Raw genomic sequence first — 25,435 nt, forward strand, 5'->3', positions numbered from 1 at the left:
AAATTATAAGAAATGTGGCATTTGAGGAATTTTTTCGTGAATTTCAAAGAACAAAATGAGTTATCGAGATGTATTCTTTAATAATTTAATCGAGAATAAATGCTTACATCTAAAATATGTTATTTAAAATTCTAAAATAAATTTAAAAAATAGTAATTAAAAAACTTGACATTTAAAATAATAATTATTTTATATTTTAAAATAAACATTTTATTTTCTAAAAAACATAAATAAAATATTTATCATTTTTTCTCGTGGCTCGAAAAACAAAACCTAACAAAGCTCCGTGATTGTCTTCCTTTTGTCTCACAGAATTAACAGATCAGATCGTAGAAACTTGAAAGATAGTGGACTCCCTTCTTTCGATTTTCAGTGCATAACTTCGCCAGAAAAAAGGGAAAAAAACCCAAGATTCCATATCACATATTGAATAGAAAAAGAAGTAACTCCCTGAAATTCTACCAAAACAGTAGGCTAGGGCGGTGTTAAATCTTTTACGGGAGGGAATCAGTGGCTGGCGATATGGGCTGCGCTGGATCACGCGAGAAGGGAGAGGGTACTCTTTATGTTGCGTTCTTCACTGGATTGAACTCTCGTTTTCTTGAATTTCTTGCTTTCAATGAGGGACACTATTATTGGGGTTCACCATTAGTTATTTGAGTGCAAAATAACATTTTGCTTCATGGATTTGTTTAAATGTCTATTGTTACTGGGTCTCTGTGTCTGGGATTTGGTGAATTTCAATTTAGCTTCTTGAATGTTGGGATTGTGACGACTGTTTTGATTTTTCTAATGTTGGTATGGATCATGAGTTATTCTTTTGTGATTCTATTCCAATCTGCAATCGGTTCTTGGTAAAGTCGTTACTTTTTCATGGAGTTTCGCTCTTGGACAAATGAGTTGATTGAGGATTGAATTTATCCAATATGTTCCATTTGACAGGAAATATTTCTCTGATTTGTTAAGAATCCCGGGGTTTAATATTATGAACCTTTGACTTGGGGAAGAAAGTGAAAAAGAAAAAAAGAAGAAGAAATGGCTGTGTTTCCTGAGTCTGCATTTTGTCAGACTTATGGGTTATACGTGGAATCCTGATAAAACTAGATTGTAATTTTAGCGGCTTGGTGAAACATCTATTTTAGTGCAAAACCTAGAGAAATATACGTTTATAAACAATCTTGCGGATAGATAGTCAAATTTGAGCTTGAGTTTTTTGAGCTCAGAGATATAATCTAATATAAGCAATCAAGATCACAAACTATGATTGTTCATATTCTAAAGACTAATAGAATAAGTTGCAAATTGTTTCATATCATGCAAGTACCAATAATTTTGATTAGGGTCCCTCAACTTATTCACATTTTATGCTTTATGAATGAGCAATGCAATATCTATTTGTGCCTTCTGCGTGTCTCATGCATGATGCATCAATATGGTGCTTGCTGTGGTGTAAGCTTCTTAAATATTAGACTTATCGATTCAATAATAGAAATTTGGACTTTTTTTATTTTTAGCTGCCTCATAGTTATGGCTTTTAATCTGAATCCAGAAACTTCAAAGAAAATAAGAAAACCCAAGGCATGGAAGCATTCAGAAGCTATAACTAGAGCACAACTGGTACAGATGCGTGAGGAGTTCTGGGATACTGCTCCACATTATGGTGGTCGGAAAGGTATTGGATTATTTATTTTTCTACAAATCTTTACATAATCATCACACTAAGCTCAAGAGCTAGCTGTGGGGCTTCTTCAGATGATTATATGTGAATAAGCTATGGTGCTCTATTATTATATATGGTTATCACTAGAGATAAAAATTGTCATATATTTCGGCACACTCTCCCCCAAAAAACTAGATCATATGCTTTTTCCCGGTATGATTTAGGAAGTTAGGAGCATACAAAGTTTCAGAGAAATGAAGTCATACAATATCTAATTTGTTATACTAAAGGATTCTTTACAGCAGCATGTATGCAATTTTTATTTCATAGAACTTCATTTTCCTTGTCAAGTTCTTTCACTTTCTTGAATTTATTTGGATCATCTTGATTTTACTTTTATCTCATTGAAACACTTCTTTCCATGCTTCATTACCATGGCGCTTCTTGCGACTTGCTGACTTGATCTCAAACCATGTTAGTTATCCACCAACTTTTAAGCTATCTTATTGTCTATTAATTGATGGAACCAGAAAGATTTACCTTCCCTTCCCCTTTCAAGTGGAAGAAGTCTGAGCTTGTAGTGCAGTTTGGCGTAGTTCTTTGGTTTCGTAGACCATTCCTTACACTGGTGAAGTTATTTTAATATCTAGACGCATAAAAAATTTGGTGTCTTTATGGTACGTTCGGTAGGCATGATAACATAATGGTTTCCTAATCCAGATTTATCCTTCATTTTACTTGCAAAATTGTTGGCTTGTTTCTAACCTCTGAGCATGATGCTAATTACCATTATGGCCACATATTTAAGTTTTACCTTTTGAAAGATGAGAGAGAGTGCATACCAAGAAACTAAATTAGTATGACTCCATCTTGTTTAGTACATAATACCAGCTAGATAGCACATAACTTCATCTAGATATACGAAAAAATTAATTATTTTTTGGTAAACTATTATGTTTTTTGTTTAATAATATATGACAGATAATTTTTATAATCTAGTCTACTTTAGTATAGTCACTGGTGACATACCAAACTGTAAAAGAACGATATTTAATGTGCTCTATAAATTCTATTTAATATCTAATAAGATAGCTCTATACTATAGTATTACCATTGAAAAGAGGCCTGACATAGAAAGAGACCAAGGTAATTGGTATGACACCATGCCTTTAATATATAGTGATAGATATGTTGTAGTATTGCAAAAAGGGATGCAATACCAAGAGTTTAAGGTAGTTTCTGTAATACTCTCTCCATACGTAGTGGTAGATGTACAAAAACTTAAAAGGAGGGGGCTTTATACCATGAGAGCGTGATAGTTAGTATGGCACAGTTCCTTTAATATATGGTAATAGATTGTACAAAACATTAAATCTTCAATATATTAAAATTTTAATCTCTTGATGTTTCTTTTTTCTTACAATACGTTTATTTAATGAATATAATACATACGAATTTGATATTTATAAATTGTTTTTTAGAGATAACAAACTATGCATATACGACGTGTGTTATGCCACTAATTGTTATATTTAGCAAGATACTTTTTGAGAAACTATCTTGATATACTAAATGCGTGCTGCTAGAAATAGTGTTAACTTAAAAAGTTGCAAGGGAATAGTGATGAATAAATTTGTAATATTCACCTTTTGTATTGAATGATACAGTCTGCATTTATAATATGATGAGAGCAATATGACGTTGTGCCCTTGTAAATTGTTTGTTCGCAGATGCTAGTATTATATGTGATTATGATGATGCATCACTTTTCTTTCAGAGACCTAAGTTTGTTCTTGTTGAAGATTTGAACCAGGTTCAAATTCGATGTTTGAGTTTCAACATTAATTATTATTTAGATGCTATTTCTAGTGTCGGTCAAATTGTCAGCTCAATATGACGAAAACTTTAATCTGGTAATTCCAATTTATGTTTCATTTCCTGATGGTTTTTTATCGACTTTCAGAGATTTGGGATGCACTTAGGGCTGCAGCCGAGGCTGATTTAACTCTTGCACAAGCAATTGTGGATAGTGCTGGAGTTATTGTTCAAAGTTCTGACTTAACAATCTGCTATGATGAGAGAGGTTTGCATTTTATTCTACTTTGGGTGTTAATGGATCGAATCAAGTTGAATATTTCTCGTGTTTTTGGTATTTGAACTCAAGCTCGTATTTGCAAATATTAGTAACTTTGGCTCAATTGCATTTGTCAGTCGAATGTTCAAGCCAGAAGAAGAATGAACTACATTGCTCAAGTTCAGCTTGAGTTAAAATTTGAGTCTAGCTCGATTCATGTTCGAACTATTTAGCATGAGTCATAACTCGAACTTATGTGCTCGTTTAGTTCTAAAAATATTTATAAAACATAATTCTTTATATCAGTACTCATAAACAGCAATAAAATTATTTGGGTTCAAATTTGAATAGAAATATATTTGAATATATTAGATCTTGGCTCAAGCTTATCAGTTTCACATATGCATTTTATGACATCTTTATGTAACGCCCACCCCTTCTTAATCTGTAATCTTATTGCAGGTGCCAAATACGAGTTACCCAATTATGTTTTGAGCGAGCCCACGAATCTGATCCGTGACAATTGAGAAAAAGCTACTCGCGACGAGACTGTAAATTGTCATGTAAATTGGTCTTTCTACCATCTTGTTTCTAACTTCATCCCATTTTAATCTTGCTTGATGTCCATCTTCTTAATTCGTTGGATTAAGTACTTCTCTTTGATAACAACCCCATGTGGGCCTTTGGGGATGACTATGGATGTGTGAATTTTAGCTTTATACCTTGGAAAACAATATGTATTATACTGAAGTTTGTAAACAGGTTATCTAAATTCAATTCTTGAGTGACCACCATCTCCGCTACATATCCAAATTTGCGCCTTTTACTGTTTAACCTGGCTCATGGACTCGATCAGCAGCTTACTAGCTTGAGTATCATATGGAATGTATGTGAATCTACAGCGCATGAGCTTATTGCCTTTGAATCGCGTGAATTTCATATGGAATGTATGCGAATTCACTTCACACCAACAAATAAATGACAGCAAGAATTTCAAGCAATCTGTTGAATTAAGCTATTGTATTGCTGCGAAGGCAAATAAACCTTAACAAACAAACAAAACAAAAACTCTTTTTTAAGAATCAAGTGTGAAAGGAAACAGAGCTAAATCTACACCAGCTTCTCTTGATTCTGATCAGCTATGTACAACTTCACAGCATTTCTCATGTCCTCGACAGAGTCACACCCTTCAAAGAAATTAATCAACTTCTTCAGTTCCAAATCCCCGAGATCGTCGATGAAGGGCTTTATTGGGATCGCATTATCAGGCTGAAAAATGTAGGAATTTGGATTGTCGTCCACAATCACCAACCTGCTAATATCTCTCCCAATGTCTGACAGATCTTTTACCAACTTGCCATCAAATGCTTTGCAGGAATCACGGTACAGGCGGTGAGATATACGAGATCTCCAGTCAAGCCTATCCAGCACAAGAGACGCATATTTCTCGATGCCAGCTGTGAAAACGACAACCTCGAACTTCTGACTCAAGAAATTCAAGAATTCATCCACAAATGGCCTCTTCAGCACGTAGAACTCGACCTTTTCTCCATCGATCTCAGGCCTGACTATGAAATCGTACTTCTCGGGAGGAGGGTTTGTCCTGGAATGCACCAGTGTTTCGTCTAAATCAAGAAAAATGGTCTTTTTCTCAGGGTAAAGAGACAGAGGGAGGCTCGTCTTCTCGTTGAAGAGGGCTCTACGGACGGCCTCCGGGGGATTTGCAGGGGCTTTTTGAAGAATTTGGTATCCCTTCTTGCGGGGCGTTTTCTTGGGGGTGGCTATACAAGCTAGTCTAGCAAAAATCTTGATGAGGCGGCGGTGGCAAGAGGACAGGGACTTGTTGATGGAAGCAACCACCCGAGAGGCGGTGCCGGTGGCATTTTTGGTCGGCGATTTCTTGCGGCTGCGGCGGCTGTTAGTGAAGTTTTTTAGATTCTTGAGGGATTTTGTGGGGGTTCTCTTTACAACCTTGGACACCATTTCTACCGAAAATTGGGAGCAAAACGGTCAATCAAGAGAGACTACATGGGTGTGGTGTGGGTGGGGGGCAGTTAAGTTTTGGTTTTGCAGAATTTGAATTTAGGCTCGGCTCCAACGGTCGATTTTAAATGTTTTGGTTTGGAGCAGATTCGGACAGACAATTAAAAGGAAACATTAAATTAAAGAGAGAACCGAGGGTACTGTTAACAGCTGGCGGACTTCGAATCCCATTGGCGGGATTTAAATTGTCAATTTATAAATAATTTTTGAACAATAATAAGAGGGATTAAATCATTTCAAAATTTAGAATAATAGATTTTAAAGTCTTATTCAATAGTTTTGATTTAGAGATATTAAAATACATAATTTTTTTTCTTCCTAAGTTTAAATTCTTATAATAATTTATCATCCCTGTTGGTGCTATTTGGAATTCAAGTTTTATTTTTTTACTTGAAAAATCCTTAATTATTTATACACATTGTTTGCACAGAAAATTTCCGAAGACGTGCCAAGCATGAAATCATGTCAACTTGAAATATGACTTATAAAATCAGATTATGTGGATTCCGATTCGATCATTAATTATAATTTTTTCTCGGCAAGCCACAAAAAATAGAAAACTAAATCACAAAATTAAAGAAAAATTCATGAATAAGAACAAATTTAATTTTGTTATCATGAACCGGAATAAATAGTTTTTATAACTATAATTGGAAAAGTTGAAAGAATATGTTAAAACTAAAAAAATTCCGATAATGAAAACTGAAATAAACGAATTAAAATTAACTAAAATTGATGAAATTTGCGGAAGTTTTTTGTTGTAGAGTTTTGTGTTGATGAGATTGTGTAGAGGCTTTTCTGATCTTCATCATCGCTTTTGTTCCAGATTCTTTCAACTGGTTTGACACATCTTCCACGATCATTGATCGTGTATTAGCTTTCTCCACGTGAGCGGACGTAGGGCCAACTTTTCCAATCGAACCAATTTTCTAACCTGATGGGCCTTGAACCTAATGGACTCTAGTTTTTTTTTTTTTTGTGTTTTTGGGTCCAACAAATGCTTCTCATAGTCAATTTGGCTACTTTTATGAGTTTAATCTTATTGTTGCACCCAATTTAGGCCTAAATTCATAAAGCAATGATCTGAGGAGGAGAAAGAAAATAACTGAAGTTGTGATCATCCAACTCTTGTTTTATACAATGTATCTCACAACCAGTATATCAATCTTCTTTTTAATCATCATCAAGCACATATAGCCAACTCTTTGGCATTTTTTCACATGTAAACACCAAATCATATTTCAATCAATTTGCATATTCAAGCTTCACACTGCCATCAAATATTAATTAAGAGAAATCAACTGTGAAGCCAAAACACACCGACACAATGATTTTAACCAAAAATATAAATTTTACAAGAAATGGCTAAATAGCCAACTTTGAATCAAAACTTCAAATATTTTACTTTACTCCAACTCTATCAACCTTTTTTCTCTTAATGTTCCTTATTTGAGGCCCTGAAAGCCATTATTTGGCCAACACAAATTTCAAATAATGAAAATGAGCCTTCTTTAGAAAGATAAAGATAAAACAAATTGACTAACCTAGTATCTTCGATTCCTTGTCATGTAGGTCACTTGCGTAGGGGGTTATCTAATATCTTGTGGAATTTTTATGCCTCACAACCTGCTATTCATCCTCTTTCTTCGGTCTGAGAGGCAACACAAACCTAGGTTCTCTTCTACATGTCTTTTGAGGAATTGCTTCTTTCTTTCATTTTAATTCATCAACTGACAGTGAAGATCCGAGGGAATGAGGGGTGCATTCTGCCCCATGACCAAGTTCTCTTGCGTTCTTTGTAGGTACTACTCGACCGGTCAGATCCTCATCAGCTCCTAACTGGGAACATGAGTTGGTAACCTTATATGTTTTCGTCACATGTTGTTTTTGTCCATTGCCCAACCCATTTTGGGGTGTTGTTGCTATATTCTCTTCCTTCAGTTGTGTTGAAGTACTGGACAAAAGAACCGATGGTACAACATATGTGACTGAAGACATAAGCACGTTGAAAAGACCTGTTTTGATATAGTGGGGACAATAATTGTTTCTAAGGCGTTACAAGTGGTATCAGATACCGCCCTCTCCTATTATGGTGTGGTTCGAGGATGAACCAAGCGAAAGCTGGTGGGCGTGTGACACCTAGAGCCGAAGATCCTAGGGCGGTGTATGGTTTGAATATGAGTTGTTAATACCTTAAATACGGAAACTCCACCAATGCATGAGAGAAAAAGAGCATGGATAAACCGATCTCACACCATAATGGAATATATACAAGATTTGATATGTACTACTCATATCAACAAGGTTGATCTTCTTTTCAAGAGCTCATAACTTAAAAACTCCAAAGTTAAGTATGCTTGACTTGTGACAATTTTGAGATGGGTACCTCGTGAAAAGTTTCTTAAGGTACGTTTGAGTGAGTACACAAGCACGGTGAAAAGAGCAATGTTGATATATTAAAGATAATCATTGAATCTGAGGCGTTACATCCATTGACAGCTTGCCTTCAGACTCATAAGGTTTTTTTTTCATCTTTTGATGACCTCCTCCATTCTCTCATCTCTTTATGACATCCGTCGTAACGGTGGCAAATATACTAACCAAGACATTAGTCTATCTCTTTGAGTTTACTACATATACCTCTCTCCATTGACATCACGAGACTCATTGGAACTTTCTGACCAATAGAATGTACAACTCCTTCTTTCACATCCCGATCCTCGAACTTGTGTACAAGGATCCTCCGCCATAATCAATCTCTTCTCTCTGTAAACAATGATCGTTCCCCCGTGACTAGGAATACATTCATGTTTCTCAGTATTTGTTAGCATTTGGAGGCATTTTTAGTCCCACTGGGTACCAAAACTGTTTGCACAGAAAGTTTGTGCCGGCTTGCCATGCACGAAATCCTGCCAACTTGAAATCCGGATTCTAAAATCAAATGATGTGGATTTCTATTCGATCGTTAGTTATAATTCCTTCGATAAGCTACTAAAACTACGAAACTAAATTAAGAAATTAAACAAAAATTCATGAACAATAAAAAATTTAATTTTGCTACTATGAACTGGAATAAATATTTTTTTACAACTAGAATTATAAAATATGAAGGAATGTGACTAATGACATTACGATAATGAAAACTGAAATTAAGTGAATTAAAATGAACTATAATTGATGAAATTTGCAAAAGCTTTTTGTTATAGAATTTTGTATTGATGAGGTTGTGTAAAGGCTTTTCTGATCTTCATCTTTTTTGTTTCAAATTCATTCAACTGGTTTGACCTATCTCCATGATCATTGATCATGTCTCAACTTATTCAACGTGTATGGACGTTGGACCAACTTCTCCAACCGATCGAATCTTATAACAAAATGGACCTTTAACCAAATAGACTCTAGTTACTTGGGGTTTTTTGGTCCAACACATATTTTCTTTTAATATGCTAGTCTCTTAGCGTATCGAGTCGTTTCTCAACGCAGTTCTCAGAGATTCACCCCTAACCCTGTCAGGGTAAGATTTGTAGTCAAATGTGTGTCTTAATATAGGAATAAGCACATTTATATCGGCATGCAATTATACACGTAGGAAATAATCATAGGAGATATTGGGTCTACGTGTTGAAATAAATAAAATCAGTGCATGAGCAACGCGCGTCTTAGCGTATCGGCATTTTTTTTATTTTTTTTTATGTATAATGAATATTTAAATCCTTTTATTTTTATTTGTTTGAAGAGTTCTTTTCTACATTTTTTTAATGTTTTAATTTAATATAGTTTTTTTTGTTTATTTTTTCAGCATTTTCCTATTTTTGTTTGTTTTCGTGATTGGTATGTCTCTTGGATTTTTTTAGAACAGAATTCTCTTGGATTTGAGGAAAGGTATTTCTAGAGAAAAACTGGTGAAAATGTGAGATCCACACTCAATTCGTTATAATATACTAAATATATTATATTAAAACATTTTTATTTTCAAGAAAGGAATCAAATTATTACAGTAAATTTTTATTACACTAGAAAATTATTGTGGTTAAGGAATATGAATATATACATTTATGGTACAACGGGATGCTAGAGCATTGGGAGAACCATTTTGAGGTTTTATGCATACGTGAAATGCTGCTCTGCTTTCATAATATTTAACCTTTGGTATCTAAAATTGTTAAAACATACTTACAGATGTGAAGTTGCAGATAATTTTAATTCATCTATTAGACGTACAAATCAGCATTACCAATACAGGTATTGTATTCACAGGCCTCAGCTGCCTTTTACAAGCCAAGTGCGCAGTTTCTATTGGACGTTTAACCTCGAACTGGATTATCCATCTGTGGCGAATCGCCGTTAACTGATTCTTCCCTCAATCTTATTCTTGGGATCACGATGGATTTACAGCACAGGAGAGCAAAAAGTAACTCCATGGTAAAGATACTCATGCTAGTCCACACAAATAACGATTTCTTCCAAAACCATAATACCTTTCTGAAAAACGGAAGTTCAGACTCCAGGGTCAAAGTTGAAGAGTAAATTTCAGGAATACCGGCACCAGGCTTGAATTCGGCACGTGATTCAATGATGACCCTTAAGCAGGTGGTTGGCACAACGTCTTCAGTAAAACCTCGGATGGTTATTTTCAGATTCTGGGATTCTGATGTATAACCGGTTAAAATAGGAGCAACCTTAAGAAAAGTCAGTAAAAGGCGAATAGGTTGGCTTCTATACTGCAACATACACGGACGCCTTGAGCTTGCAAGTGTTCTACCATTCTTGGCAAGGAAGTCCACTCTGACCTTCAAGAAAGAACAAAGAATAAATGAGGTGTATAATCATTGGTCAATGACATGAACTCGTCCTTACGTTTGTGTTGAATACACTCAATGTTGAATCTACAAACAGTGAAATCTTAATGGGAAAAGAAAATGCAGAAAATATAAGGACAACAAACAATGGCCATATTAAATTTTCGCTGATCAAAGCGGCAGTGTGCTGCCGTGAGATGTTTTCCAGTGTGGATCTCTTAACAAAAGACAGAAACAGCAGATGGATTACAATATAGCAAATTGTCACTAAATGATCTTATGTTCGACGTGTCCCATTCGTGGACTGAACATATTAACATTGAATATTAATAAATGGCTTTTTAAGCAAACAAATTAGGCTTGGCCTCTCGTTAAGAACTGCAGTGACACCAAACACGACATATCCCTAATGCTGAAGTTTATTAATTTTATCAACAATCTCAGTTGCATAGTAATAATAATATAACCAACGAAGTTAGTATGGCTAGACGATTATTAAGCGTCAAGTATGTTTACATATGAACTGACTTACTTGACACTTCCGGCAGTGATAAGAAAAATAAATCTAACCCTGGTGCCATTTTTATTTTTCTAAGTAAATTTATTTTGATTTCAAATTGCTCAATTCGAGCGAGGTGGCTGTTCAGATAACAATGTTTTGGCAGTTCCGAACAGTTGCATTTAATTATTCTTCAAATTCGGATTAGGAAACTAGTCTACAAAAGCCACTATTACCAAAACAAGTAAACACCACAACATATTTTCCTACTGTTCTCCATGAATACTTGTACACTATTTTACTGCTGAGATCTTTTATAAGCTAGGTAATTTGACAACATTCATGAGTACCTAATCCTATGATTCTTCAACTTAAATACAAAATCAATACTGGGTTGGTTGTTATTTATTGTACAATAAATAATATCCACATTCCCCATTGCAAGCCAATTGATAGGAAGAAAAAAGTTTTGAGGAAAGTGTCCGAGGAAACACACCTCGAAGCAATTTCTGTAATTTATTCTACTTTTCTATGTATAATATTCTACTACAAAGTAGCATGAGCATTCCAAAACAGAAAAATATATGAAAGTAGACAGATCATCGACCACATACCTGGAATATTCCAAGATTCTGATTGTAATCAGATTCGGGCAGCGTCAATAAAACAGTAACCTGCAATTTGTGATTAGCTGGTATTGCCCTTGATCCACCACCCTTCACAGATTCTGGTTTCTCTGCAAGATAAGTTTCGTGGCTAAGCTCTGGGTCTGCAATTATAGGCACAAATGCCAGAGGACTCTTCTCCGTATAGTCAAAATTCAAATTTCTCTTTATTCCAATTGGCTCCTCCACCAACCTCCTTATCAACAATCCACCAATCACAAATGATGACACTAACAACCCTACTAATACAAAACACACATAACATGACCACAACAATCCCCAACCACATTTCAGACCAAGTTTCCAGATCGCATGGTGTTCTTTAAACCATTCATACACAAATGGGGACACATTTTCACGTATAAGATCCCAAATTATTTTCATTTTTCGAACCAGAAACCGTTTTCCATTCTTCAAAACCCCAAACGGATTGAACACGACCATGAATAAATAATACGTTAACCATATTGGAAACATAAAAATTTTAACATATAAATCAAACTGGAAGCTTATGGCCTTTATTACCAGACTAGCTAAAAGATCAAGAAGACTCGAATTTGCATCCTGGTTGCCATTGTTTTCCCCCAAATTCGATTCTTTTCTGACTAAATCCTCGTCATCTCTGTATCCATTTGCGTCGGTGCAACTCGAACTTCCCTCATTATTCCTAGTATTCTCTCTACTCACGGCATCTTTCACACCTTCCCGGCCGCACTTCAGCTCACGCTCCTTAATTCTGCGGGAAAGCTTCGAATTTCTCTCTCTAGAATTCAAGTAATTCTCCAAGCTCACCGACGAGCTCAGCTTCGACGACTTGAATGAATCGGCTACGGAGGACTTACTATGAGCATGCGATCCCCGTCGGCGCAAAGTCGCCGGAGGCATGGTTTTGTTGGCAACGGAGGTTGACACGTCACCACAGGATTCCATTCCTCCGGGAAAAAAGGTTTCTTCGCAATCATAGAATGGGAAATCATCGAGCGCCTCGTGAAATTCGTCTTCAGCTTCATCTTGGGTAACTAATTTCGCATCCTCCATTCTAAATAATGTGACAACGAGAAGCTGAATTTAGGGCATTCTGAGAATTCGAAAATTGGGGGAAACCAAGGACAATGGAGGTTGGATAACTGTACATATGGCTTTAAAAAATTGGAACGAAACGATAAAAAAAAAAAGACAATCCTTTTCCCTGCTAGAAATCTGGTGGAGCGGCGTCACACGACAACGGTCATCAATTCTTCACTTCATTTCAACGGATAAGATCTTGTCACATATAAGATTTCCAAAAAAAAAATGGGTCTTATATATGCACAAGCAAATCTTGACCATCCATCTTATCATGAGCCAATGACCACATAGGTAGGATGAAATAAACCCACGAGAACAGCGTGTACCATAGTACTTTGGCAGGGAAATAATTAATTATCAAATTTAAAAATTACAAGTTACTGTATTATGAAACAGTACTAAATAACTCAAACTTGTAATATTACATACATATTTCTATTTCGAGAGTAGGTCTCTTGTGAGATGGTCTCACGAATTTTTATCTGTGAGATGGGTCAATCCTATCGATATTCACGATAAAAAATAACACTCTTAGCATAAAAAATAATACTTTTTCAATAAAAAATAATACTTATAGCATAAAAGTAATAATTTTTCATGGATGACCTAAATAAGAGATCCGTCTCACAAATACGACCCGTGAGACCGTCTCACACAAGTTTTTGCCATATTTCTAAATTATTAATAATGCTCGTAAATTAAATATATTACTTAATGTGATGTATTAAAATGGTTTCACATTCATTTCCAACGATCCAAGATCGATTTAAATAGTTCTGGATTGAATCAGAGATTAAATCAAACGGATTCGGGATTAATCGAAGTCGATTTAATGGCAGCAAGAAATGTATGTTTCGATATATATATTAAATTTATTGAAATAGACTTTATTAAACTCTAAGTTTTGGTAGCTTTAACCACGTATTTGATTGAGTAGAACTTGTAATAATGTCTCATTCACGAGTAATAGTAGTACATATAGTCGTAGTACTGTAGCTTTATTGTTGAGCAAGTTGGTGAATGTCAAATGGATAGGCATCTGAGGGTAAAAGCGCATTGTATATTCTTGCAGCTGTGTACTGATTAACAACCTGTGTCGGATGATAATCATCAAAGAAAATATACTGATTTCTTCTGCTGCATGGAACTTGGTAAGGCTCACACAGTGCTATTCCCACCACACAGCATGAATAATTGGAGACTGTAATACCTGAATGCGAAATATATAGGTTCCGTTACGTTTTTCAGTTACCGAGACGATTCGTATCCGTATGCTAGCTTGTGGATCCATCACACCACTGATATGTTGACTTACCAGGAAGAGAAAAAATCCCGAGTGATATGCTAGTGATGTTTATGTAGGTAAACTTTGCAGCAGGCAGATTGGTATTGAGGTCATCCACGAGCGGCTTCAATCTGTCGTTGAATAGCTTCACATAGTCGTTGATGAAGTCGACACAACCCGATACATTCACCGGATACATAGCCAGCAGTGGAGGAACACAGCCTATTGGACCAAGACCGAACACCACAACTTTTCTTGCTCCGTCGTCGTACAAGGTCTAGTGACGAATTCAAAAAGGGTGTATGATATATGATTTTTGGGGGACATGAAATTAAACAAGAACTAAAAACTGTTAATTACCTTGAGTTGTTGAGAGTATTGGTGAATCAAGAAGGCGGAAAACTGGTCTGGTGTATATAATTTACTTGATGGGTAAAACTGTGGCAGTAAATAATTGTTGAGATAGTCATTGCTACCCATATTTACTACATACAAGCACTTGTTGAGATAGTCTTTGAGCCGAGCTGGGCCGAGTAAAAGTGATAAACTTGCGATCGTTGCTTTATGATTTAGTAGTTGCCTGTTCAGGCTGATGCGATCACCCTATTTAAAAAATATATATATATATTTAAATTCCTTTTTTTTAAAAAAAAAAAAATGACAGAATTTTATTCCATAAAAACCTACATATAAAATATAAATTAAAATTACCACAGTTATTCCAGTTTCATCGAGAATTCCAGCTGCTGCTGATGCATAATTAACTCCTTTCAAGATAGCTGATCCTACCGCAGTTGCAAAAGCTGGGATAGGTTTATCAAAACCTAGCAATTCGGCTGCATGCATGGATTATTTATCAATAATAACCAAATTGAAACGACCGGAAAAAATCGCAAGAAAAAAATATTTATATTCGAAATCGAACTAAATATATATATCATCAAGAAGATCATGAAGAGGGAGTAGATGAAAATGAACCAATGAAATCTGGAATTGTTTTCCCGTTGGTGAATCTTCCGGTCGGACCGCCGGGATAATCCATCCCGTAGGGTGGATAATTTGACTTAGCCAACGTGACCAACAAATTATTATTTCCATTATCAGATAACGAATCTCCCATGAAAAATGTACATGGAACTTGCTGTTGGCCATGAATCAACCCCAGGGATTTCGTAAAAAAGCATAGCATAAAAAGCATGACCCAATTTGGAATAATTATAATACTGTGTGCCATTTACAAAAAACAATTNATAACAGAAAAAGGCTAGCTCTCTTCATTTTGTAATTTAATATTAATATGTATGTAATGTAACTGATTTCAAGTACTATTATATATGTTTTTGTTTAATTCAACGGTTGACTCAAATTTTACAAATTATTAAAATATTTATGAAAAAAATTATGCTATCTATATATAGATTTATCATCTATATAATATACGTACATATGCATTTCAAACAATATCTTAGTATCCATTTCTCGCATAGATAAGGCATGGAGCCAATTAGGGTTGTACATATATAATAAGATTTTATTATTATTATTTTTTTATATAAAAAAAGTCGATCCAAATCAGTGATCACCGAGCTTTAGGGATGGCAATAGGTAGGGTATGGGTCGGATTTCATACATCCACCCCCATACCCATTTATTAAATTCATTCGCATACCCATCCCCATACCCATCGGGTATTGAATTTCATCCCCATCCCCATATCCATCGGATTATCGGATACCCATACCCTACCCAAATACCCAATTATCATATACAATTGAATTTTTTCAAATTTAAATTGTTTCAATAAAGTTATGAATATTTAAAAAATTATTTAAATGAACAATAGGAAAAATTATTCACGCTTTATAATAAGTGTGTGTGTGTGTGTGTGTGTATATATATATATATAATGAAGTTTTATATATTTTCTTCTCTTTTAATATACAAAGCATCGTTTTCTTTAATTTTCAAATTTATGATTATATGTATTGAAAACTCCGAAAATCGGTGGATTGACTGATGAATCTTTAATATAAATAAATAAAATTACTATATATATACATATATACATACATATATATATATTTATATATATTAATTTAAACGGGTATTCGGGTTGGGTGTGGGGTCGGATTATATCAAACCCGCTTCCATACCCGAATCCGAAAATCCCCATACCCGATTACCCAATTATTTAATCGGGTCTAAAAATCCCTCCATACCATCTTCTATTCGGGTCGGGTATCGGATCCTCCAACGGGTTCGAAGGAAATTGCCATCCCTACCGAGCTTCCCAAGTTGGATAGTACTAATTCCCTCTCTGACCCACCAACTAATTTGTAACCAAAAATCCCAAAAAATACAAATGAAAAAGTTTAAATGTGTTCCATATCAAACCACAAAAAATCATTTTAGTTTATTGTGGTATTTATCTATCTCATTATGGATATAAATGAACCAAACTTTCGTGAGTTATTCAAAGCTCGGTTAGTTAGAAAGTTCGTTCGAGATCGTTCGTTAAGTTTATCGAGCTCGAGCTTAAGGATATTCGTTTTGTAAACTCGCGAGCGTGTTTGCAAGCTCGAGCCTAGCTCGTTTATGTGGCCCGAACTCAAGTTCGATCTCGTCTCGTTTATGTGGCTCGAGCTCGGATAGTTTATCGTATCGTGCAACATCCGTTGTTTATTTTTTTTTGCCACACATTGAAATTGTAGTGAAAAAAAAAACATGAAAATGCTATAAAATGATAAGTTTACTCCTTAAATTTTCATATATTAGTTGGGTGTTTGGCTAAAATTGTTCAAAGAGCTTGAAAATGAGTTTGTTTAACAAGCTCGAAAACGAATTTGTTTAACGAACTCAAAATACGAGTCTGCTTAACTAGTCGAGCTCGAGTCAAACTTGTTAAATGTGATAAACGGGCTATTAACAAACCGAGATCGAGATACTTGTGAGCTTAGTAATTTGAAAAGAGACGAGCTCGAGCCTAATGATAAAAGCTCGAATAGAGCTTGAGCCTATATATACCTTAAATGAGTCGAACTCGAGCCCGACATTGTTCGGCTTAGCTCGATTTGTTTACATCCCTATATCTCATGTTTAATAAAATGTTATCCAATGACTTGAATTTTTTTTGCCATGTGAAATCCAAAGGTTTTTTCAATGAATATCAAGACCATCCACTCACTAGTAGAATGTTGTTGATATACTTCGGATATTAAATGAAATAATAATTAGATAACTAACGAAGTAGGCATGCGTGCAGTAAAATGGTCAATTTTTACTTCGCGTTAAAACCGAAGTCTTGTCCAATAAATAACGAAATATTCTACTGGTTTAAAGAGGCATAACCGCTTCAAAATTGTACCTATTCCGAAGTAAAAAAGCTCCTTCATTTGTTCCGTCAAATAACAAAATAATCGATCATATATGATTTCACAAGTTATGTCACGCCCCGAGATCGGGGTTAGTCGACACCGGTGTTGTTTAGCAATCACACAATCGAAAACAACAAGCCTCGTAGTACAGTGTAAACCAAAACCATTTTGTATCATAATTTTCAACGAAATATCATTGTCTTTACAACGTAATAACCGAAAAACAACAGAATTAATGCGGAAGAGTTACAACTTAAATTAAATTTAAACGGAAAATCTCGAAAATTACAAGCCCAAAACTGGTCCGACTCTTCTTCTTCAAGTTGTTCCTCATGCGTATCTGGGAAGAGATAGTAAGAGGTGAGTGATATGATCGTCACTCAGCAAGTGGGGGTCGTTCGAACACAATATAACATGTATACATTTTGAAACACATACCATGTACAATAGGACTCATATCACATGCATAACATTGACCAGGCACTGAAATTCTTCTATTTTCTATGATTTACTGATATCATCTCCTAATTTTTACTCCTTTAAAAGAGCGAGGTCGTATAACGGTTACAATCTCACCATGTAAGGGTCATAAACATATTATGCATATTGGGATTCCCACCATATCTAGTTGAATTCTCACAGTGTCAACACACAACCATATGATAATCGTATCAAGAATGGAGTAGGAAAAGACTGGACTGCTGCAGAGCTTCGCTACTTGACAGAAATTGGAGAAGAGAGTTTCGAAATTTCTGAAAATTCTAGAGAGAAATTTCGAATTTGAGGTGTAAAATTTTCGAATGGAATGGGTTGGTATTTATAAGAATGAGGTGAAAATCTTAGCATAATTTGATTGATATTCCTTCCAAAATTACAAGAATTATTTCATAATTATCGAGATATACATTTCATACTTAGAATCATTCCATAACAAATAAATCGTGTATAATATGCATTGACAATTTCGAAATTGTCTTCTGGACTAGCTGGCTGAACGTAGACTGTTTTCTTGTATAGATTCATATGTATCGGGACTATATTGAAAATTCGTTAGTTTCCTTATTGAGAAATATTATCTTCCAAATATGTTGATATTCATCTTATAATTTGAAATTAGTGTGTAAAATCTTGCACTGGATTTCGAATTTAAGATGTTTATTGGCTGGGAGAATTTTAAATACCATGTATTATTTAGTATTTCCGAAATTATTATTACTTACATAATTCAGAAATAATATCCTATACATGTATGTGATAAAAATAAAAATTACAACTCCCAAAATATTTTTGTTATCACAAGTTAAATTGATTGACAAAGTGATTGATTTGTACAACTTCACAACTTTGTATTGTGGTGAAGTGTATGATTCAAATGACTTCACAAAATTTGAATTGTGGTGAAATAAATGTTTTTTTTTAACTTCGTCACAATTTGAATTTGTGGATGTATTTTTATTGTATTACTCCACCATTTATATATAGTGCAGAAGTAATAGATCATATTTTAACGCAACACAATTTTAATTAACGAAATAATTGTTGATTACCATTGCACCAATTGAATAAATTTATGAAGTATTTGAATTACCTTTAACTACACTTTGTTTCATAAAGTAATGAAAAAAAAAATCACTTCACAAAAATTAAACAAAAGTATCGCAATATCTACAACTGAAAATGCAGTAGATTCATAAATCAACAATCACAAAAATCACGAATATATTTTAAGCTTTTAGGTACTTGGTTAACATGTCTAAACTACTAAAAATTCAAAAGAAATCCAACTTGACCCAAAAATGTATCCACAGTTACGCACAAGTACAACCTAAAAATTTATCACAACCCAAAAAATATTGACCCATGAAACAACCCACATCTCATCCTAAAACTACTGATCAACCCTTGAGAAGCGAATAAAAAACAAGTGAAGGGAGAAATAAAATAAGGAATTTTCTTGACAATAAGAACATTTATATTGTCATTTGTTAGCAACAAATGTTAATCGGTGCATCAGAGATGAGTAAAAAGTTAATATATATATATATACACAATGAGATGAACTCGTGAATGGGCGCCGGAGGAGTGTCCGGCGTAACCACTCCGATGTTTAAGTTAGCAGGTGAAGAAGAAAAGTGAATTGGCTTGTATATGTGGTGATATACGTGCAATGCTTAAGAATTCAGAAATCTAGAATATGTAATGAGAAGTATATCTGCTATTTATAGGAGAAGATCTCAACATTATCTTGTTTTCAGTGTCCACCTGCTAATTATGGTAAGGAGGCTGCCCATACCCTGCTTCTGATGACTTCTTTGACACGCCAAACTCATGTCATTTTGACAGATAAGATTGCCCATACCGATACACTCGAGTGAGGCGCGCTTCTCGAGGTAGCCTGAATGAGAGTTCCCAGGAGCTTGCATGAGAGCCCGAGCTCTTGATTGCCTGGGGAGATAATATCCCGGGCACCTCCATGCCCGGCTGCTGAGGGAGAGTCTTTACATATTGACTTTGATTTGGACTATCCATTAAATTTCTCGGGTCATGAATGACCCGGGCTCTTATAGGGGTATCACCACTCATCCCTTAAATAGTCGGGCTAGAGGCTTATGCATGCGTAAAATCTATATATAGTTAAACCTATGTTCTCAGGTCATAAAAAAAAAAAATAAATAAATAAAATTACATGTTGTGCACCAATACTTATTATCAAAAAGAGATCCATTAATCATCCATCTCTAAATTAAAATGCATTATTCACGTTTACTACACAACTGTGAAATGTATTCACCTACTTATCCAAATACTTGGACAATTATTTAATATTACATGTAGTTTTGCTTGTGCGTGTGCTTGTGCCATGAATTTATTGCTGAGCAAGGTTCTTAATGTCAGATGGATAATACATTGTTAGAATGGAAATGTATACTCTGGCAGCTACTAAGCGATCTATTATCTCTGTGGTATGATAGCTGTCGAAGAAAACATACAGGTCCCTATTTCTACACGGAGTCTGGTTAGGAACACATACTCCTACCGATGATACTACACAACACGAAGTACCGAAAAGCGAAGTACCTGCATATATTAACTTCAACATTAATATACAACTTATGGCTTGAGTTTTATTGACTCTTATGTAAAAATAATATTTATTTTAATAATTTTTTACGATTTTATCTAATTATGACATTTATTCTATAAGTATACTAATGCAAGCGGCATAAATAAAGTCCATGATACTATATGTACCGTGAGGTCTGCCTCTCAACGTAAGATCATGAACTCATTAGAAAGCGTATCATATATTCTAAACAGTTCTTAGTCAATTCAACCGCCTAAAATAAAGATAAATGTTGTTTGAGCTTGATACTAGTATATGTGATGTAAACGTAATTTTCATTGGTAAGGACATATTCTTCTATTCTAACACAAGATTTTCCTTTTTTGTGTAAAAAGAGATGTTCATTCATTGAGATGAGTGATCACTGATGATGAATTAAATAACCTTCCCACAGACTTTGCAAGTTGTTATCACTAATCGAATGAAATATTATGCGGTTATGGTTGTTTACTATTAGTCTTTTGACCCGTGACAACGTAGAAACTCTACGTACTAGCATGCACTTTAATCTGTTTACCGACACTATTGAGGGTCATCAGGTGGCGAAGTTGGATGTAGTTTCGAAACACGTAGGATCCAAGGCATTGTAGACTAAGATGCACCGCTCATCTACGGGTGGAAATATACTATATGATCTGATAAGTTACTAGTACAATGAATATTTGGTCAGAATAAGACATGTGCATTTTGGAAAGATGTTTACTCAGTTACACATACCATGTCACTATTATTACTCAAATATACATCACATCATTATTGAATTCATTTGCAACTCTCGATATACTAATGACTGCAGATTCGATCGTGATATGAGTTGAAGGGACCGTATCGTACGCTAACCATGATTTAAGGTGTGAGAACCCGAAATTCCAGCAGTAAATAGCATTTTGCAGCAACTAGCAATATTCAGCAGCAATGCAAATTCCAGCAAAACTAACATTTCCAGCAGCAACTAATATTTCAGAAGTTGGTATTTTTTCAGCAGATAGAATCTAGCAGCAGAAGATTTCAGCAGCACGAAATTCCAGCAGACGGTTACTGATTCTGCTTATGACTTGTAACTGAAGCATTTAACATGGAATAAGGGCTGTTAATGGAACATAATGACACATTATGGTCATTAATTGAGAGTCTAACAGTCAGAATTTTGCCTATAAATAGCACCCTCAAATCTCTAAAATGATGTTACACAAATCCTGGGTTATCACCTGAAATTCGAGCTAAGAGAGTGTCTTTTTCTGAGCAAGTAAAATCTAGTAGCGAGAGCAACCAGATTTCAGACTTCAACTGAAATTCTAGCAAATTACGGTAAGTGGGCTTATGTATAAATATCTTGAAACCAGTTTGATAATTCCTGTTTTGAAGCAAAGTATTTGTATTTTTTATCTCTGATTTTTGAAGCACTGAAACCTTGTGAACTAATGGTAGGAATATATATCCTGAAACATTCCTGATTATTGAATCTTGATTACTGATTACTGGCCTCACCTCTTAGAAGAGAGAACATATAGGGGACTGATATCAATTTAGCCATGAAATTCACAAACGTGCTCAGTGCTTGCTTGTTTGCTAAACTTTAAATTCTGATTTTTGTTCTGAAACCTGTTATTCCTGAATACAGATTCATGTTCTGAAAGTAAGTTTCTGTATATTTTCGTATTACTGTTACTGTTAAAAATGGTTTTGAAAACTGGGAGTTATTCCCGCCCCCGCTTATTGAGTGACGATCAAATCACTCACCCACCAAACCCATCTCAGATAAGAACGAGGAAGAAACGTTAGAAGAAGAGCAAAATCAGTTTTGGGGCTGATGAAGAAGACTGTTATTTTTCAGTTTTAAATTATGTTGTTTTTCCGCTGCATCTGTTAAGACATTGTTATATTCTGGTTTTACATTTTCGCTTTAAAACATTAGTGTTTGAGTTTGTATCAGACAATGAAATATTCAGTATTATGAATAAAAAGACTGTCTTCTGAATTTTGTACTTGTGAGGCTTGTTTTCGAGTGTAAATTTGAGAGCAAAGTCGATGTCGACCAACCTCGTCCCTGGGGCGTGACATAAGGTTCTTGCAAGTACTATCAGTGATACCTAGGGAATCATGAAGTGATGCTACTAGACGCTCTTACCATGATCCGATGTGTGCAATCAGACTTGAATACTAACGTTTTTGATCAAGGGGTTAATAAAAAGAAAGAGACTAATTAGGGTACGTCCGAATTAGTATAAATGTTGTTGTGAATCACATGTAGTCGCGAATTCACAACTAATTGTATCTCTGAACCATTGATGGTCACACAAGTATTGGATTCTATGTTCCCGTTAATATAATCAAGTTCAAATAGATGAATTTGACGATTGTTGTTTGATAGAGATCAAACATATTGCTTATAGCTAATTAAGTGAGGTGAGTGAAACTATCTGTTTTAGTGAATGAGTTTAAAAAACTGGCAGCGACAAAAAATGGTTCAGTGAAAAATTTTATCTTTCGAAATTTTCATTTTTCATTTTATGAACAATATTTGTACTCTCGATATATCGATTTTGTCTAATAGTTGATCGGGATTATAACGAGTTCACAATTATTTATTTAGTAAATTTAAAATCTATTAATTAAATAATAACATCACTAGTGATGACTATTAAGTGAAAAATTCTAATTAAACATTTTAGAAGAGTCTATAATAGATTAATTAAATAAAAATTATTTAATTTAAAGCATAAATAAATACATATATTTATATGAGTGTATATGGATATCAAAAATTGATAATAATTTAATATGCATAGAATTTTCAAGAGTAAAAAATACATACATAAGATATTTTGGATAATGAATTCAAGCAGGATTTTTGATTAGATAAAAAATTAAACTTATAAATATTTCATTAATAGTTACATGAAATAAGATAATTTTTACACACAAATTTTGTCAAAATTTTCTCTCCCCCTCACAATTTTGGCCATCCCAATAATTTTAGAAGAAGAAGAAGAAAATTTTCGGCCAACCTTCCGCTGCCTCTCCGCCAAATCATGGATATATGAATTTTTAAAATTTCGACGATCTAATCTCAATAAAATTTGTGTAGATTTCTAGTGTAGTGAATACGAAGAACAAAGTTTCTGATAGTAGACTTGATTAAAGATTGAAAAAAGTTAGTAGAAAAATACAAGAAAACCTATGTCCACTCAAAATCCGAAATAATTTGGTGTCCAGTATTTATAATACAAATATAAATATTCTAAATGTCCTATTAAAAATTTTAAATCATACTATACCCAAAAATGTTTGAATCTCAAAACAAAAATTTAAAACTTTTACTATGTGTTGAGCATAAGAAAACGGTACTCCCAACATATATATAATTATTCGTGCACGTACCTATAGAAGCAATGATAGAGATTAAAATGCCACTCATGTTTATGTATATAAATTTTGCGCCAGGTAGATTGGCATTGAGGTCGTTCACCAGACGCTTCAACCTGTTGTTGAATACTTGCACGTATTTGTTCACGTAATCAACGCATCCGGACGCATTAGCCGGAAACATTGCCCGCACTTGAGGAATGCAGCCTACTGGCGGAACACCATAGATTGCAACCTTTCTTGCCCCGCTAGTGTACAAGGCCTGGTAATTACAAGTTAATTTATATATTTTGAACAATGTTAACCACACATTAATTTTTGGAGAAATCATGTACCTTGAGTTGTGTAGTGTATTGTCGAATCAAGAGTGCTGCAAACTGATCTGGTGTAAGTGATGCAGTTTCTGGGTAATTTTGCGGCTGTATATAATTGTTAACATAGTCATTGCTCCCCATTTCCACTATGTACAAGCACTTGTTGAGGTAGTCCTGGACTTGAGTGGTTGGGCCAATTAAGTAAAGACGACAACCCTGAGATTGTTATCTGATGATTTGATAACTGTGTGTTCATGCTGATCCGGTCACCCTATCCAAAACAAATTAAATAATCAATAATCGGTTTCCCTACATATAATTATCGGTGACAAAATATAATAATAATTACCAGTGCTCTTGATGTATTGTCGAGGATTCCTGCTCCGGCGGATGCATAATTGACTCCTTTCGCAATAGCAGAACCTGTAGATGTTGCGAAAGGCGGGATGGAATTATTAAATCCTAGCAACTGAGCTGCAACCATGGCCAGATCATGCAATATCATTAGCCACGTACGTCCATTCCATCGATAAACAATAATACAATATTTATAGAATATTATGAGAAGAAATCGAACCGATAAAATACGGGGTATTTCTCCCGTTGCTAAATCTTCCAGTCGGACCAGCGTAGAAATCAATCCCGTAGGGTGGATAGTTTGACTTCAGCACAGTGTTGAGCATATTATTGTTTCCATTATCAGTTAATGAAGCTCCAAAGAAAAACAGGCATGGGACTTGCTGTTGGGCATGAGTAAATACTTGGGATGTCATGAAAAAGTATATTATAAAAATCGCAACCAATTTCGGATTAGTATTAATTCGAGGCATCGAAGAATTAATTTATTGGATAGAAAATTAGTTGGTTCAGAAAACTTACATTAGTTAGATGGCTATATATAGAAGTTTCACCTGAATGCTAATGTGAACTCGTACATCAAGAAACTAAAAGCTCGTTAAAAATCAGATTTGAATCTAACTCAACTCCAAAAACTATATCAATGAAAGAGAATTGTCCAAATCCATATGTATAACTCTCAGTAACTATATCCAACTGATATTGGACATCTTAACATTCACATACTTAAGTCCAGAAATGAACAACTAAACGTGGAGACGTTAATGAATGACTTAATTATGGACAGTCCAACACATCACAACGAGC

The 25,435-nt window shown here is 34.7% G+C and overlaps 4 protein-coding genes and 1 pseudogene across 5 annotated transcripts; 1 reads left to right on the top strand and 4 right to left on the bottom strand.

The window, feature by feature from the left end:
- Window positions 1–272: 272 nt before the first annotated feature.
- LOC140976892 (uncharacterized) lies at window positions 273–4,525 on the top strand. Of its 2 annotated transcripts, none has more exons than XM_073441296.1 (4): window positions 273–556; window positions 1,550–1,672; window positions 3,391–3,473; window positions 3,624–3,743. In XM_073441296.1, the coding sequence occupies exons 1-4, from the start codon at window positions 523–525 to the stop codon at window positions 3,663–3,665; spliced, it is 282 nt and encodes a 93-aa protein (XP_073297397.1). In that variant the 5' UTR covers window positions 273–522; the 3' UTR covers window positions 3,666–3,743. The 2 variants fall into 2 exon arrangements, with proteins under 2 accessions (XP_073297397.1, XP_073297396.1); XM_073441295.1 differs by lacking the exon at window positions 3,391–3,473 and adding an exon at window positions 4,197–4,525 and having other exon boundaries at window positions 276–556.
- Window positions 4,526–4,718: 193 nt separating this feature from the next.
- On the bottom strand, window positions 4,719–5,771 carry LOC140977817 (uncharacterized). The gene has a single exon (XM_073442552.1). The coding sequence runs from the start codon at window positions 5,715–5,717 to the stop codon at window positions 4,845–4,847; it is 873 nt and encodes a 290-aa protein (XP_073298653.1). The 5' UTR covers window positions 5,718–5,771; the 3' UTR covers window positions 4,719–4,844.
- Window positions 5,772–9,885: 4,114 nt separating this feature from the next.
- LOC140976893 (seipin-2-like) lies at window positions 9,886–12,901 on the bottom strand. The gene is made up of 2 exons (XM_073441297.1): window positions 11,690–12,901; window positions 9,886–10,567 (listed from the first exon to the last, which is right to left on the bottom strand). Exons 1-2 carry the CDS (start codon window positions 12,776–12,778, stop codon window positions 10,082–10,084), a joined length of 1,575 nt encoding a protein of 524 aa, XP_073297398.1. The 5' UTR covers window positions 12,779–12,901; the 3' UTR covers window positions 9,886–10,081.
- An 820-nt stretch (window positions 12,902–13,721) lies between these two features.
- On the bottom strand, window positions 13,722–15,341 carry LOC140977887 (GDSL esterase/lipase At1g29670-like). Its single transcript, XM_073442611.1, has 5 exons — window positions 15,072–15,341; window positions 14,805–14,929; window positions 14,454–14,696; window positions 14,124–14,370; window positions 13,722–14,018 (listed from the first exon to the last, which is right to left on the bottom strand). Exons 1-5 carry the CDS (start codon window positions 15,325–15,327, stop codon window positions 13,807–13,809), a joined length of 1,083 nt encoding a protein of 360 aa, XP_073298712.1. The 5' UTR covers window positions 15,328–15,341; the 3' UTR covers window positions 13,722–13,806.
- A 4,846-nt stretch (window positions 15,342–20,187) lies between these two features.
- On the bottom strand, window positions 20,188–25,130 carry LOC140977560 (GDSL esterase/lipase At1g29670-like; annotated as a pseudogene).
- Window positions 25,131–25,435: the final 305 nt, after the last annotated feature.

Source organism: Primulina huaijiensis, chromosome 5 (genome assembly GCF_012295235.1).
Source record: "Primulina huaijiensis isolate GDHJ02 chromosome 5, ASM1229523v2, whole genome shotgun sequence".
NCBI lineage: Eukaryota > Viridiplantae > Streptophyta > Magnoliopsida > Lamiales > Gesneriaceae > Primulina > Primulina huaijiensis.